Raw genomic sequence first — 16,200 nt, forward strand, 5'->3', positions numbered from 1 at the left:
AATATCAAGGTAGGTTAAATATAAAGTTAATAATGGAATAAAGGCAGTTCTCAATCACAGTATGAAGAAAGAATATTCATTTTGCTGATTTAGGTATGATTTTATGGGTAGGCAGCAGAGTTAATATATATCCAGAAACACTTGGAAATATTTACATTTTCTAAGGCATTGATCATCCACAAAGGGACTAGCAAGATGTATGAGTAATAAAAGCAGAGTATGGGACAGAAAACTGCAAAGACAAGTAACTATTAAATAAAAATAAATCATATACATTCGAAAATTAGACTAGTCAAAATGAATATCAAGGCTTCATTTTCAAACAAATTTATGGAAACATAAATTCTCATTTGAGTGAATTTTGAACATTCAGAAAACATCTACCTTAACCAAGTAAGTACAATTTTCAGTATTTTTACAGTTTTTGGCAAAAATGCATTTTTGATTCTAGAGGGATAGTTTGTGATTTGATGAGGGGCTGTCCTCATAGGGATAGACAGATGGTATGGGACAGGAGTGTAGAAGGGAACATAGAAGGTAATAACCACAAAAGTTAGAGCTAGCCAACAGTTCGAGCTACTACATGCATAGTCTTAGAATTAAATCAGAGCACAAAGAGAAAATAATGACCTCATATAGCAGGTGAAGCTATTTCAGCTAAATAGCCTCTTCCTTCAGAAGGAGGAAATTGCTGCATTTGATATACTCTGGTGGACTCACACATATCCCCTGCCCTTACACACCAGAGAAATTTCCTAAAGGCCAGAATGGTAAGGCTAGAGCACCAAGAGATTGTTTTTTTACTATAACTATCCTAGGGAAGGATTACCAAAAGCCAGAAGTATAAGATGTCCTACAGGGGCCTTAAAAGCAACCCAAGCCTCCCAAGGCAACAGCAGAAGAAGCTGCAATTAATTAATTTCTCCCTCAGCATCCAAAACCCCACCATACAATCCAATCTCATCTCTGGAACTCCACCTCCCTAGAACTTCCAGCTCCCTGTCTGCTCCAAGCAATTTCAGTGGAAACACCATGTTGCCACAACTTTCTTGCTCTATGCTCAGAGTAGTTTGTACAGCTGGTCAGGGGATCCTTTCCAGCCAGGCAGAGCATGAAGGGAAAATGAATTAAGCAACTCTTTTTCCAAACACATGAGAAATGAGAGCAGTGCATCATCCCTTTATTTGAACAAATATGTAACCTTCATACATATGTGTGTGACACAAATTTTGATAAACTGATTTGTTCTTATTATTTTACAAGTAGAAAAAGGAAGTAGGCATGTGTTTATTTTCCTTATTTAAAAAACCTATCATCTTAGACATTTGCATAATACTGCATGTTTTGCATAGTCTCTTTTAGCACATAAAAAGCTGATCTTGTTTAAAGTAAAGGAAATACGAATTTCTATTAATACTGATTTTCATTATGCTCCTTTAGAGGGATTTTAAATACTAAGGCTTGGCTCTGCAATTAAATAGCCTTTATGCAAAGTTCCTTTTTTTGGGAAATAAGCCCTGATGGGAAAGGCAAGACAGCATATCTTTAGCAAGCCAGATGTTACCTGTAACTCAGAGACATTCCCAAAGTACTCACAACATTTAAGGACCTTTGTGTGATGTCTCCTGTTTTACATACCTTTGGCATGGTGACAACTAAATGGCCAGTTGTTTGTGATCTTTTAGCAGAGCTGCTGTCCGGCTTCACTTCCTCAGGGAGCACAAGCTGAAAAGGCTACCAAACAAAATGGAATTGAAGTATATCATGCTAAAATATTTTTTTCTTTCTTTTACATGGACAAAACAAATACAAAGCCACCACTATCACATCCTTTGATTTTAAGGACACTGCAGGTCTAAATGCTTTCACTTTATGTATGGTATCACTAAACCTAATAAATTATGCTAAATAGCTTTTGCTTACAAGTAGAGTCAGATGTATGTTCCTGAATTGCTGCCATTTCTGAAGTGGCATTTCTAAAGAAGGTTATAAATGATGCTTGACTTATATTAGCAATTAAATGAGAAAGATTATCCAGTCTATTTCAACATAAATCAATTCTCAAGTTTTGTTTATGCAGTTGGCTCAGTTAAAAATAGGGATTTTGGTTTAACGTGGAAGTACTTGGAATTTTTTTTCTAAAATGATGATAAAATTAAAACCACCAAGAAAAGAGAAAACTGGAATGACATTTTAAATCCCCTTCCAAAAGAATATACATCCATTGGTTTCTGTCAGCTATAAATTCCATATTGTGAAATTGCTAAATTCTAGCCTAGGGCAACCAGGAAGCTCTCTTCTAAGTGAATTATGGTACACTGTGTGGGGAGAATAAGAGAGGAGAGAAAGAAAGTGAAATTTTATTTCAGGCTTTGTACATCATCTGGTTAGGACTTCAACAGTTTATGTGTGGTTCAAAATAATGCTGGTATTGAAAGAACATTCTCTCTGCATAGATGCAAATGATTGGTAACTTAGAGAAGTCAGATCCAGAGTCCACTGAATAACTATGGCAAACATTAACTCTTGATTTTAAATGAATGTATAAGAAATCACAAACCTTTCCCTTCACCAGTACTCGTATGTAAGTTGGCTGCACATCAACATCAAGTAAAGAAGTGTCCAAATGTCTTCAGAATGAAATATAAATAAATGAATCAATCTATAATAGACCATATAGCTCTTTCAAAATTTCACAGTTTCTAAAGCACAAGCTTAAATTTCAGTTATTAAATTTTCCAAAATACTATTAGGATTTAAAGTTTTGGGGAAAAACAACCCGTAATCTTCTTGTGAATGTCACTTATAATAATGTCTAAATTCTGTCAAGTCCATGACATTTGCTATTGTATAACTGCAAGAATTCAAAATTCTTTATTAAAACAAAAAGGTCTTTCATCTGTTAGTTCAGTTTTTTACATTAATATGGAAATTAATCTACATACTACTTAAAAATGTGAAAATAATTTGCTACTTTTCCTTCTGAAGGTTTTACTACTAAAATTATAACAGACTCCCCAAAAAATTCCCCTTTTTTGTACAGAATTTGCTGGAAAACAATGAACAGATATACTTTCTATTCCCAGAAAACAGTAATTTTAAATCTTTCAAACAAAATTTGTGGCCTGTAAAAGCTCCACTTTTACATCTGCTCTTCTCTATGTGATACCTGATGTGACACATGGGAATGCACAAGTATTTCCCATTTCCCTTCTTTTACAACATTACTTTGCAGGTGAATTTTTCAAATGTTTAAGTCTGCCTTTCTTACAAGTGAGCACAGACTATTAAAATATGGACTACCCAGGGTCCCAAAGTGTTCAAGAAATGATTGTACATGGCACTTAGTGCTGTGAGGTAGTTGGCTAGGTCATGATGAGTCAAAGGCTGGACTTAATGACCTTGAAGGTCCTTTCCAACCTAAATGATTCTGTGATTCTGTAGTACATCCAGCAATTTATTGTACCTGAATAGATTTTCTGAGGTTCCAGAAAAAGATCTATACCTTGTAAGTCAGAAACATAGAGCAAACCTCTTTTGAGGGAAGTTAATGACTTTCAAGGGAAGCACATCTGGCATGAATAATATTTTTGTGCTATAAAACTAGTACAAGTTTTATGTAACAAGTTTCTATTATGGATAGATAAACATTTGGGTTTCCAGCTCCTTCCTGAAGATTGGAAAAGGTCATTGTAATGCTTAGCAGTATATGTACTACCTCCTTGTCAGATTTTGCCTGACTCAACCAAATTTCTTCCAAGCAATGGTCTAGTACATTTGAAGAATAGGCATGAGCCATGGACTCTTCTCACTAATCAAGGAAAATAAGACAAGTCTACCCTACTCTGTCTCAGGGAGAAGAATTTAACTAGAAGCACATGAACAGTACTGAAGCATTTCTAGGGCCAAAGCATGAGCAAAAAATCCCACTCCCTACAGCCCATATCTGCAAATGTAGAATGGAAAAGATTTTGCATATGTATAGAGAACAGGTGTGGAAGACCCCTGCCTGTGGGCTGCAGAAAGCATCAGCTCCCAAAAGGACTATTGACACAGTGTCCATTCAGGATTAACAGAACTGCAAGGCCTTTGGCTTATTCTGCTTCACTTCCTTGGCACACATTTTGAGATTGGTTCCATTATCCACTAAGTTATTTATTTTATTTTTGAAAAGTCCCGTTACAGAGAGCAGTATAATTGAAACACTATGTATTACATCTTATGAGTGGCAAAAATTATTGGGAAAAAAGATCTGACCTGTAAACAGCAAGATCCAAGATGATCTGGTTATTTTCTTCATCATCTTTCAGAGAGAAATGAAGCCTAATAACAATGACAAGAAACACCTCCAGGATAAATACTGCTGGAGTGAATAAGCAAACATTACAGCATAGTTCAAATGTTAGCAATTTTAGATGAATAGAAACACCATTTAGACAATATACCACGTGATCATTTAAAAATGGTGCTATTTGCAATTTGCCCCAGGACTGGCATTTGAGCCAAGGTCATTCTGATATTTATTTTCTGTTCTCCCTACTCAAACCACAAGAAAGAGAAAAAAATCCTCCACTGAAGGTCAGTTAAAATTAAGCTTATTTTGACAATGCAGAACGAGAGACATCTGCTGGTGAAACCTGTCTGCTCTATTACATCTTCATAGAAAAAAACAGTTCCAAACCACATGAAAAACACAGCACTTTGTAATTCTAACTTTATTGTATATTCAAAAAACATGCACTTTTTTCATAGTAATTAATTTGCCCCAAGTATAAAAATCTGTCTGTGCACTTCCAGAGTAAAACATGATTTGCATAATATCCTTGATTCTATAAGCTTTATATTTGTTGAAAATGAGCCTGTAGAATGTATTAGCTGTGTTTTTGTGATTTGTTGGCTGTGTTTTTAAAATTGAGAATGAATCTTACCAGTTATAAATTGATGCCATCTATTACTACAACTGTAAGGAGATCTAGTCTAGACTTTCAAGTTCTGCTCATATGCTCAAGCATTTCCCATGCATGAAAGCAGAGGAAAAAAAAGAATGAAATTACCTACCAATGAGAAGCTTTTGATAAATTAGTTATTAGTATTATATGAAGGGATTTTGCTTTATATAATTTATCTGGCTATTTCAGTGACATTAAAATACTTAGATAAGATGGGTTCTGGGAACGGAAAGATGCTCAAATGTTAACAGATTAGATGATAAATTTTTTCAGCAATAAAAATATTTGCCAGATATGCTTTTCACTCTTTGCTCTCCTATATTCTGGGACAGTCAATTTGCAAGAAAGTTTACAGGTTGTAGTTTATGAGTATTTTTCATTGGAAAAGTGCAAAGAATACAAAACAGTTTTATTTCCTGTCTTACTGCATCAATGATCTTGAGAATCCACTAAAACATGAAGGGTGAACAAGAGGACAGAATTATAAAATTTCCCAGGAGGAATCTTAATTAGAACTGAAGAAGAGAAACAATCTGTCCTCAGCAGCAAGCAGCCATTCCTCTTGCTAACTTTCCAAAAGAACATCAGAGAAGTTTGGACATTTTTATGGACATGAGATTTCCACGTTGAAGCAAAAACTTTGGAGAACACCATCTGCTTACTTGTATCTCTTTCTTTATGTCTCTCCAATACACTGCCAGATTGCACTGAACAGCTGTGACATTCTTGTTGAAGTCATGACAAAAAATGCTCATTGGTCTTGCTTTATGTGGGCACATCCACAGACTAAATTCAGAAAACTCGGGTGACACAAACAGGGATGCTACTAACAGTGAACTCTGTTTCTTCTAAAAAAGATAGCTAGAGATTTAGTCTGAATGTCTCTGCTTTTTAGAGGCACAAGCAACTTCTTTTACACAAGATTTACATTATTTTCAACTTGTCTTTTTGGATTAGAAAATGATACAATTATTTTTTTTAGTCAACACATTTTTACTGGAAAAAGTACATCAATACAATGGAAAGTATCTACTGCTATAGACAGACTAAAAATGGCTCTACATGACACTAAACTCTTCCACTACCTTTAATTCTCTCTGTTCTACTGAAAAGTGTGCACTGCATATAATTTCTTAAATTTGCAAGGATTTCTAAATTTCTGAGATTTAGAAAGCAGTCTCCATGCTAATGATAATGATGTTCATAGATTTGGTTTTGCAGAGGTAAGTGGCCACTTTCCTGCTGCAGGAGACCCTATGGGGAGCTGTTTATAAGGAATAATGTTTGCACCCAGCCCCCTGCTTTCCCTTAGAAAACGAAGGTTTGGTTCAAGTAAAATCAAAGGCTGATAGCCCTGGAAACTCATTCCAAAACACCTGAAAACCCAAGTGCCTTTATCAATGGCAAAGCACAAGACATTCCTCTGTATCCCATCCTCTGTTGCTGGAGACCTCACTCAGGGCCACAGAAGGGCCTCTTGCCACAGAAGCTGATTATCCTTCCCAATTCTGCCAGTTTTACACCTGCCATCAGAGGGCAGAATGATTTTGTCCAGAAATATTCCTGGGATTTATCTTTTCACATTTAAAGTGACTTGTTGTACACATTTATCTTCAACAGTTAAACTTTTTACCCTATTAGCAAGATGCTCCAAGAAAGAGCTTTACTATAGAAGGGAAAAGATTAAAATATCTTATATCTTTTACAGAAAAACAAGTTCTTCAATCTTTAAAGACAAAGATGTTAAATTAAACAATCTTCAACACTTAACACAATGACAACTGATTCTTTTTCTAGCATCAGAATATAAATTTAGAATACAGTTAGATACAGATAGATATACAGAGTTAAATATTTAGAATACAGTTTTCCTACAAGGAATATAATACTGCAACAAGAATTTCTCAGCCCTCTTATTTTTGGATTGTCACATATATTGAAATAGTTGCTCAAATCAACTACAGAGAGATTAGACTGCTTAACCTCTTAACCTTACATACTTAGGCACATTCACATTCAGAACTTTTCCTTCTGCAGTGACCAATGTCCAAACAGTCTTCTCTCTCTTTTTCGATTCCCTTAACAAAACAGAAAGAAAAATTGTTTATGGTTAATCATTAAAAAGTTGTACTATTATGTATAATAGCAAAAATAAAGAAAAGTATGGCAAGAGGTAAGAATTATCTGGTATTTAATGTTAAGGCTACAATTTAGATCAGGAACAAAACAGATTGCATCATGAGTCCAGCTGCGCATTGAGAATGTCTAAAGATGAGCAAATAATTTATAACGTCACTGTCACAGACAACTTTTATGAAAAATCCTTTCCTTAGGATTTTTCCTCCTGAGAAGCTGAGAGGCCTCAGGAACAAATGTAAACAATGATTATCTGCTGCTGTGGAATGCAACAGGTGCATCTGTGACTGGCTCATGTTGGTTTGTTTGTAACTAATGGCCAGTCACAGTCAGCTGGCTCAGACGCTCTGTCCGAGACAGAAGCCTTTGTTATCATTCTTTGTTATTCTATTCTTAGCTAGCCTTCTGATGAAACCTTTTCTTCTATTCTTTTAGTATAATTTAATGTAATATATATCATAACATAATAAATCAAGCCTTCTGAAACATGGAGTCAGATCCTTGTCTCTTCCCTCATCCTAAGACCCCTGTGAACACTGTCACATGTCACGACTTACATGGACAGTGACTTCTTCTGCATGTCACCATGTCCATTATCAAACAGAAATATATCAAATTATCTGGTATACCACAAGAAATAATGGATGGCTTAAATGTATGTAATGGAACATTTTTCTAGTTAGGAATGGTCAAACTCATCATGAGGTGTTGCCACTGATAACTGGTTTGATGTATGGGCAAGCAATTCTAAAGAATTTTTAATCATGCTCACTTGATTACTCCCACTGAACAAATGCCTGGCCTGCTTCAAACAGCATCTGTCTCTCAATCACTACTTTGCTCTAGCAAAAAGAATTTTAATGGTCAAAAAATTAAAAGCAGCATCAAATAGGATACAGTAGGACCAAAGGGCAGACATATACATTATTTTTTGATGCATATATTACTTTTTTTGTTGCATTCTTTGTTCAAAAAATGCAATTCATATTCCAGATTTATTCATGATGTACTGATATATTACTTTAACATTTACTATCCATTTCCAGCTATGAGCAATTAAACTATACTGACATTTATTTAGTACAATAAACCAGCTATGATAAATTTATCTGCCCAAAGTAGATCACAGTAAGATCATTAAGACTTGTAATACTGGTAATACTGGTAATACTGGTATTAATACATTAATACTTGTAATACTGGTATTTTCCTGTGTAAATGTTTAGATTATGAGCAAGGGAAGGAAGAACAAGGAATCTTAGTAACATGAAAAAGAAAATTCTGATCACACCTAAGTAAAAATATGGAGTTTTCGTTAAAAATATAGCACTGTAATTGTCACATTGCATTAATCCACTCTTCAGCTGGTCAGTATAGTGGGTATGACCACTTTGTCCAGCATATTAAAAGGAAAAACATTTCTCAATAAAACCCCAACAACAATGCATTACTTCTTTTCTGTTGCTGAACCTATTTCTTACCATAAATTCAAGATTAAGAGCATGTTAAAGGTAAATCACTAATGATAGATATAAAATATTATAGATTTAGAACACCTTGGGGGAAAAAACCCATAAAAATAGATTTGGTCTATAAATACAACAGATTTGAAGAAGAAATAAAAACACTTAAAAAAACCTACTGGAACAATTACATAAAACCAAATTCTGTTTAAGAAAGACAATTATCCAAGTGTTAAACACTATTCTATAATATAAATCAGCATTTGTGTGGGATTTGTGGGCAGCCAGTCTCCACACCTGAATTCCTAGACTTGACACTTAAATGCAAAGTGAATGAAGCACCACTCTGTTCAAAAGATGTTCTCAGAAACACCTCACAAATTATATTCTACCACCCGTTAGCTTTTAACAATCTGTTCCCAGATGAAATTGTCTATTCACGTCAACCATTTTAAGGAGATGCTGTGAAACTTTCTGAACACCAAATCAAATGACCCATGAAAGGATTTTCAAACTCTTTCAATCACTTGGAAATTTAGAAAAATTCAGAAATTAATTATTCTATCTTTATTATAACGCTGTTTGGACTGTCCTTGAATCTTTAAAGGGAAGGATTTGGAACACATTTGCTTTTGACTAGAGCAAGGCATTTCTAAACACAGCAAAACTTGAACTGGCTAGAAGCTGAGTTTCACAGAAGTTCTTCCAGGAAAGTGCTAGAACTTGAATTAATAATAGCATCAAGTTATGCACATTTCCAGATTTCCTGGAGAATTCCCTAGGTCTGCCTTTTTCAAAACTTAGCCTTGACAAAAATTTTAAAAGCAGGCCCTTAAAAAGAACAGCTAAAAAAATCTCCAGCACAAAGTATGTTATATAAGTAGAAGAGAGGAGAAAAAAAAAAAGAAAAATACATTGTAAACAAAAAGACATTGTTTACAATGTCTGTGGAACTGATAAGCCAGCAGCAATAAAATACTGGGCGTTTTTGCTAGTATCTGCATATATTTTGCATGTTCAGCAAAACAAGTAACAAATTTATAAAGTTTTAAAGGCTTTTCAGGGACCAGACTTCTTCAGATTCACCATGCCAAATAGCACAGATAAAAGAATCTTATGACTTGTGACAAATATCTTTGATAAAGTATGAGAAAAAAAAATTCTCAGTTACATGGAAAAGTGCCTGAAATGCCACTTGTGCAAAAAACTTGTAGCATGGCCTGCAATACATAATGCAATCTGAAGTATGGATAAATGTTTTTAGCAGAATGTTAAATGCTGAATTACACAAAACAGCTGACAGAAAAGTGGAACTTCTAAACTCCATAAAAAGAAGTTGAAAAAACAGTTCTATTTAAAAACTCTGAGAAAAAATAAAATAAGGAGTACCTAAATGAAGTTTAGAAAATTAATGAAAACAAAATCAATCTGAATATTTGGGTTAGACTATAAGCCTATTTTAACAAGTAACAGGGATTTAAGCTGTCAGTTCTCAGTAACATTTAATGTCAGGCCAATCATCTGCCTGTTCTCTGCACCTTTGAAAATTTCTCCTCCAATTCATCAAGATATTAAAACAAAGAAGTACCTTTCGTTGCCTTTAGCTCTCCGTTTTTCTTCAATGTATCTGTGAGTTTCTAATCTAGATTCTGGAGTGTATGGTGTAGGCTCCTCCCAAAATTTTCTGTCTTCATCATCATCATTTTCAACTGTTCTGCATCTTTCTTGCTCTCCATCTGCTTCTGCCTGATTGGGTTTTTCCTGTGGGGAGTCTGGGCTACACAAGATCACTGAAATATTATCCCAATGAAATGAAGGAAGAGTAATTTGCTAATAAATTACTGCAATCATATTTTTTCAACCCAATAATAACTGTACAATTCCTATCAAGAATGGTATCTTATGTATTTGGAGAACATTCTCTGCTCTGCTTCTTTTGTCAATCACCAAAGCATATTTTGACATAATGCTTTTACATTTACCTGACTATGAAGTGATAGTATGGCTATACCTAATCCCTTGAAATCCCTGATAGATAGTTCAACAGATTTAATTTCAGAAAAGAATTTTCAGATACCCTCACAACTTTCAGGTGAGAAAAAACCTTCAGTCCATGTGCTTAAGAATTCCCAACATTAGATTAGAAATTTATATGGTAGCAATGAGCATCTCCTCAAATGCAATCTTAATGCCTGAATAATTTTTTCTCCCTATCTCTAAGCTTCTATAAATCTCTATCAATAGATAGAGAAAACTAAATTTATGATATAGGTGTGATCTATGAGGACAAATTTCTGCAGGCAGCTTCATGAAACAGTTTCCAGGGGATTAAAAATAAGATGGGTGGCAAGTGCAATAGAAGATGACACCAGACAAAAATCCTGCTGCTGCCCAGGTAATGTCAGTGACATGAAGTGGAAGAACTGGGAAAATCAACATCAAAGGCCTGCAATATTCCATTTCAGTCTTCAGATGCTGAAGATGATGCTAAGGCAAAAGCAATTATAGATGAACAGGTGCTTTCTCTGGAACCCCTGCTTTACCTTAAACAACAATTTCCAGCTGTTCTCCTGAAAGAAACCATTAATTATACTATTTTGGCACCCAGACAACTTAGCTTGGAGTTTTGGGAGAAAAAATTCTATTGAACTGTGTCTGCAGGTCAATAATAAATTATGTTTGTAACTAATTATATTTTTCATTAGAGGTAACATGCATGAGGAGAAATAACTCTGCTTGAATCAACAATAAAGATGAACAAAAATATTTAAGTGGAATTATATAAACTCTTTAATGGAAAAAGCCAAACTTGTGAAAAAGAAAAAATAATGTTTACTCACAAACTGTTGTTGTTCACTGTTACCTGTCACATCCAAGCTTAGACTCCATCTGTTTCTGTTTCTCATCCTTTTTTTCTTGCATCCTTCTTTGAGCCTCTTCCTTTTCTCTGGCCCTTTTGAGAAGGTAAGCCTCTTCCTGTTCTCTGATTTTCCATTGCACTTCTGGATAGTCTTGAAGGGCTTTAATCCTCTCTGAACGTTCTATTTCTTTACTATCCAAATACTTCCCAAAGGAGAAAAAGTCATAAATATGTGAGAAAGTATAAATATATTCAAATAAATAAATCTATTCAATTGTAGTTTCATTTTGATAATTAAGTTCTGTCTATAATTAGAAATGCATCTTTCACATATCAAAAGCACTATGTAAGTTATACTTCATTACTAATTACAAGGAATTAACAATAACTTGTTATTCAGATCTGAAAACGGTTTTTTGTTTCTAAGATCTGCTTTTAGCATTTTCCAGGAATTTTAAATAGTCTTATTAGACTATACAGTAGAGAGAGTCCCTTCAGCCATTTCTAGTGTTTGTCTGACTTTGATTCAGCACAAAATTATTTCTTTTGATGTCTAAGTTTATTGCCAACTGAGTAAGTTGAATCTAGTCTTAATAAGTTAAGCAGTGCCTGTGCTTCTCTGAGGAAAATTGTGAGAACATCTTTGAGGCCTGAGACTGCTTCATTGGCAGGAAATCATTACATCAGCTCAGTCACAGCACAAAACCACAATCTCAAAGTGTCTATTTCCAGCCAATGCTGTGTAGTGCAATTTTACACCAAACTGTATTTTTTTCTGTCTCACACTGCAGGTTTAGCACATATTGTTGGAATGGTACCAACAACCCACTAATTCTCTGCAATCATGCTAATAATTTAAAAATATATTGTATATAACAACCATGAGGAAAAAACTGCCAGAACTGTACAATATATTTATTTGGGGAAAAAAAAAAAAAAGAAAAACTTTTGTTTAAGAACTCCAATAGAGATGACAGAAAAGTTAATGAATAATTGTGGTTCCATCAGAATAGAACCAATTATCATCATATTATTTATTGTAGTCATTTCTTCTTTGGAATAGAATTTAATATCCTGTGAACATTAAGAAAAAGTCTATTAGCTTTCCAAGTAAAGGGTTTTTTGTTGTTTAGGATAGGTATGTTCACTCAACAGTATTCATGTTTTATTTGGATTTAAGTTTTAAAATCTTACTTTTAATTGCTGAAGAGTTGCCACTACAAATTGTCTATAACCTTCAAATTCAGTACATGGGTTACCCATTAGAAACAATTCCTTCAGATGAATATTGCATTTTAGGGATTCAATACTGGAGAGTTCACCAATGAAATTTGCTGTCAGGTCAAGTTTCTTCAATTCTTCACAGCCTGTTTGAAAGAACCCTTAATTCAATTTGTCCATAACATAACTGTACACATGATATACATACACACACATGTACACAACTGGACATAAAACTGTCTCCATTTGTGTTCTGTAAACTGCTTTCATTCTATCAGAACTCATCTCTTCCAAGACTCTTCCTGAGTGAGACTCACAGCTAAAGTTTATGAGCTTACAATATTTACAGGAATAAACAACTCAATAAAATACAAAATACCATAACATTATTTGCTTTATCAGTACAAAACTTTGTGGACATTCATAGATGAGCTAATTAAATATTTAATTTTCAGATAAGCTGGATTTCATTTTTAACAGTCTGATTGCCTTGATACCCCTGCTCAGCTAAGTCTCAATCATATGGCTAAAATCCAATCCAATTGCTTAAAGACAGCAGAATCAATTATGAGTTTCAGTTCTGAGTATGGTTAATCTCTGGTAATATTATTCAAGTACAAAGATAAGACTTCCCAAAAACTCATTGCAAGTTAGGTTTTCCACTCTGTGGACTCAGCTGTCATTGTAAACACTTTATCACTGGTTAAAGTGAAAATACTGGTGAGAAAGTCTTTGTATTAAAACAATTCATTACAAACAGAAACTCTAAATTATGCAAAAAAATGTTCTGGAAAATCTGATTTTTTAAGTTATTAGCCTCTCCTTTTATCATAATGTGTCCATGAATCATAAACTTGGCTCTAAGAGTAAAAAGTTTAGCTGAGAGCAAGCTCAACTTTGATTCACATCACTGTAATCACTTTCCTTTCTTGGTCCATCTGCTAAGTTTTATGCACAGTTGAGCTGTAAGAAAGTAAACAACACAGAACAATTTATTAGGGGATTTAAATAACCCAGATTTATGCAAGGGCCAATCCCAAAGGTTGTAACTCCTAAGTAAATGACAAATCACAGTAATAAATAATACAGCCTGATAGATGAATTTAAAATTTAGTAGCATGAAAATAAATGCAACTTTCTCAGCAAATTCCCAAATATGTACTACACTACCTCCTTCTTCACTATTTTCAAATTTGTGTTTAGCCTATTTGCTTATTTCTTATTTAAGCCATCCTCTTGAATCAGCTTTCAGACTTAAAAACACAAAGTCAACCAACCAACCACCCAACTAAACCAACAAAAGAAAAACAAAACAAAACCAAAACATACACACACATACAAATAACCAATCAACCAACCAATCAGTTTATTTGGCTTTTTTTAACTGTTCCTTTGTCAAGGTGGATATATTAAAGATTCAGCAAATGGCCTAACAGAACTGAGAAACAGAAAACAATCAAGTCATAAATTATTCAGGTAATATGGAATCTGTTTATGGGTTGCTTCAAGTCTTAGATTTTAATCTTGGAAAATGCCATATTTTGCTCATGAAATGTGCAAAAGTGACAGGATAAAGTATTAAACACAGATAAAACAGACAGGATTTCAAGCAATAAAAGAGAAAAAATCCTCTGAAAACCTCTTTTAAGAAAACTCAGACCCTCAATGAAACCTGTGCTGAGCATAAAACCTTCTTGTGTGTGACATTGGATTCCTGAAGATGAAACGTGACCCAGAGACATTTAGGAAACTTCAAAGAGAAAAATTCAGCAGTAGGAAGTGCTTGCTACAAAGAACTTACTGAAACCCTGCACCCAAGGTTCCTCTACATACCCACAAAATACCCCTAGAGGTGGGCATGCTTAATGGCTTCCACCCTCTTTGACACCAAGTCACAACTTCAGTGTTCTAATATGAAAAGGCAAAATGGCTTTTTTCAAAATCTGACCTTCCAGATTTTCAATTCTTTCAATGTTGTTCAAAGCTACATTTAAATATTCCAGCTTCTTTAGTTTGCTCACATTTTCTGTAACAAAACATAGATGGATTATTTCAGTTTTCAGCACTGGAAAGGATGATGGTTTCACTTGCTTACTTTACTTTAAAACAACAATGAAGCAGAAAAATAGGAAAGGAAAATCAGAATATGTACCACATTACTGGACATTAATATTTTAATGTTAATAAAAAGACAAAACAAAAAAGTTTTCTGAAAGCACACAAAAAAAAGCGAAAATAAATAAGGAAGTTATAAACACATTTTTATCACAAATCCATAAAACACATATCTAATTCAAGAGGAATGGCTGAAAAAGCATAGTGAGACATTCCATCTTGGGAAATGTGAGATATCTACAAATTCAGTGACATGAATCCTGTATAAACCACAGTTTACTAAGAACTTGAAGAGGTATTTTCAACATAATTCACAACAAATGATGGCATCAATTTCTCAGCAAGAACTTGTGCATCTTAGTTTGGATGCTTGTTCTTGTTGCAATGTTTCTGTAATGAAATGGATATTCCTGTATTTCTGTATGATGTGAGAGCTGTGTTGAAGGCAGTGGCACCACTCACACACACAGGGGATGCCTGAGAAGCCCCTGCCTGCCCACGAGAGCTGCATCAAGGTTTGCACTAAGAAAAGACACAGCCCAAGAGAGCCAATATGAACCATTTCTCTGTGATATTCAGAAGCATGCTTGGAACTGCTGTGTCCTCTGCAAACACATGTTGGTATCCACTGGGAAGAAAAACCTCTCAACTTCAATGCTTTGGAACACAGCTCCTGTTGACAATGATTTTGGTCACCCCCATAGTGTGGGGAGGGATTGGTGGTGCTTGTTTTGGTTGCTTTTTGGTACGGGGTTGTTTGGGTTTTTTTACATTCGTTATTAAGGCATTACCTCGGAAAGCTGTCATGTTATACAAGAATATATGAATCAGCAAGTTGCATACTTTTTCAACTCCTACAGTTAGATTATGGTAACATAAAACTGCTAGTCTCAAAAATGAAATTGCTGAAAAAATGTTGTGTTCAAAAAGCATCAATCTGAATATGGTATCCTGTGCTATCCTGAAGGAGGCCTGAGTGTTGACAGTGAAACCAAAAGATGAAATCTTGTGCCTTATTAAGGACTCATTAACAGAGAGAAAACCAACTTATTTTAGTCCTTCTTTTGATGGGGCAAAGAAGCACAAAGCAGTTTAAAAAACTTGTTCTCTATGGGAGAAGATTCCTCCACTTTATGAAATGCTAAATCTAAATCTCTCACTTTGGAGATAAGAGTTTCCTGATGAGTCCCTTGAGAAAACTTAAAGGATTTGCCTACAAGTTCTGAGCACAGAATTTCCTCCTAAAACCTAAATATTTTTGTCTTCCTCTTAAGGAACTTCAAAAAGATATACTAATATAATTTCTGAACACTTCCAACTTTTTGTTGTTCATCTAGACAATACATGTAGAACCTAAGCTTTTCCAGCCCAAGGCTTGATGTCACATCTTCCAATATGGAACAAAACCAGACCATAAGAAATAATATCTTGTCCTGTGGTGTAGGAAGACCATTAA

The 16,200-nt window shown here is 34.5% G+C and overlaps 1 protein-coding gene across 3 annotated transcripts in view; it reads right to left on the reverse strand.

Moving 5' to 3' along the window:
• DNAAF11 (dynein axonemal assembly factor 11) overlaps positions 1-16,200 on the reverse strand; it is a 50,769-nt gene that overhangs the window by 14,701 nt on the left and 19,868 nt on the right. For all 3 annotated transcript variants that reach the window (XM_054514534.1, XM_036406440.2, XM_036406444.2), the window contains 8 exons: positions 14,578-14,655; positions 12,603-12,775; positions 11,412-11,611; positions 10,137-10,325; positions 6,950-7,027; positions 4,258-4,323; positions 2,561-2,630; positions 1,639-1,734 (listed from right to left, as the gene is read on the reverse strand). In XM_054514534.1, the coding sequence (XP_054370509.1) occupies positions 1,639-1,734; positions 2,561-2,630; positions 4,258-4,323; positions 6,950-7,027; positions 10,137-10,325; positions 11,412-11,611; positions 12,603-12,775; positions 14,578-14,655 (950 nt within the window). The remainder of the gene's footprint in view (positions 1-1,638; positions 1,735-2,560; positions 2,631-4,257; positions 4,324-6,949; positions 7,028-10,136; positions 10,326-11,411; positions 11,612-12,602; positions 12,776-14,577; positions 14,656-16,200) is intronic.

The sequence above is a fragment of the Molothrus ater genome, chromosome 1 (genome assembly GCF_012460135.2).
Source record: "Molothrus ater isolate BHLD 08-10-18 breed brown headed cowbird chromosome 1, BPBGC_Mater_1.1, whole genome shotgun sequence".
Classification (NCBI taxonomy): domain Eukaryota; kingdom Metazoa; phylum Chordata; class Aves; order Passeriformes; family Icteridae; genus Molothrus; species Molothrus ater.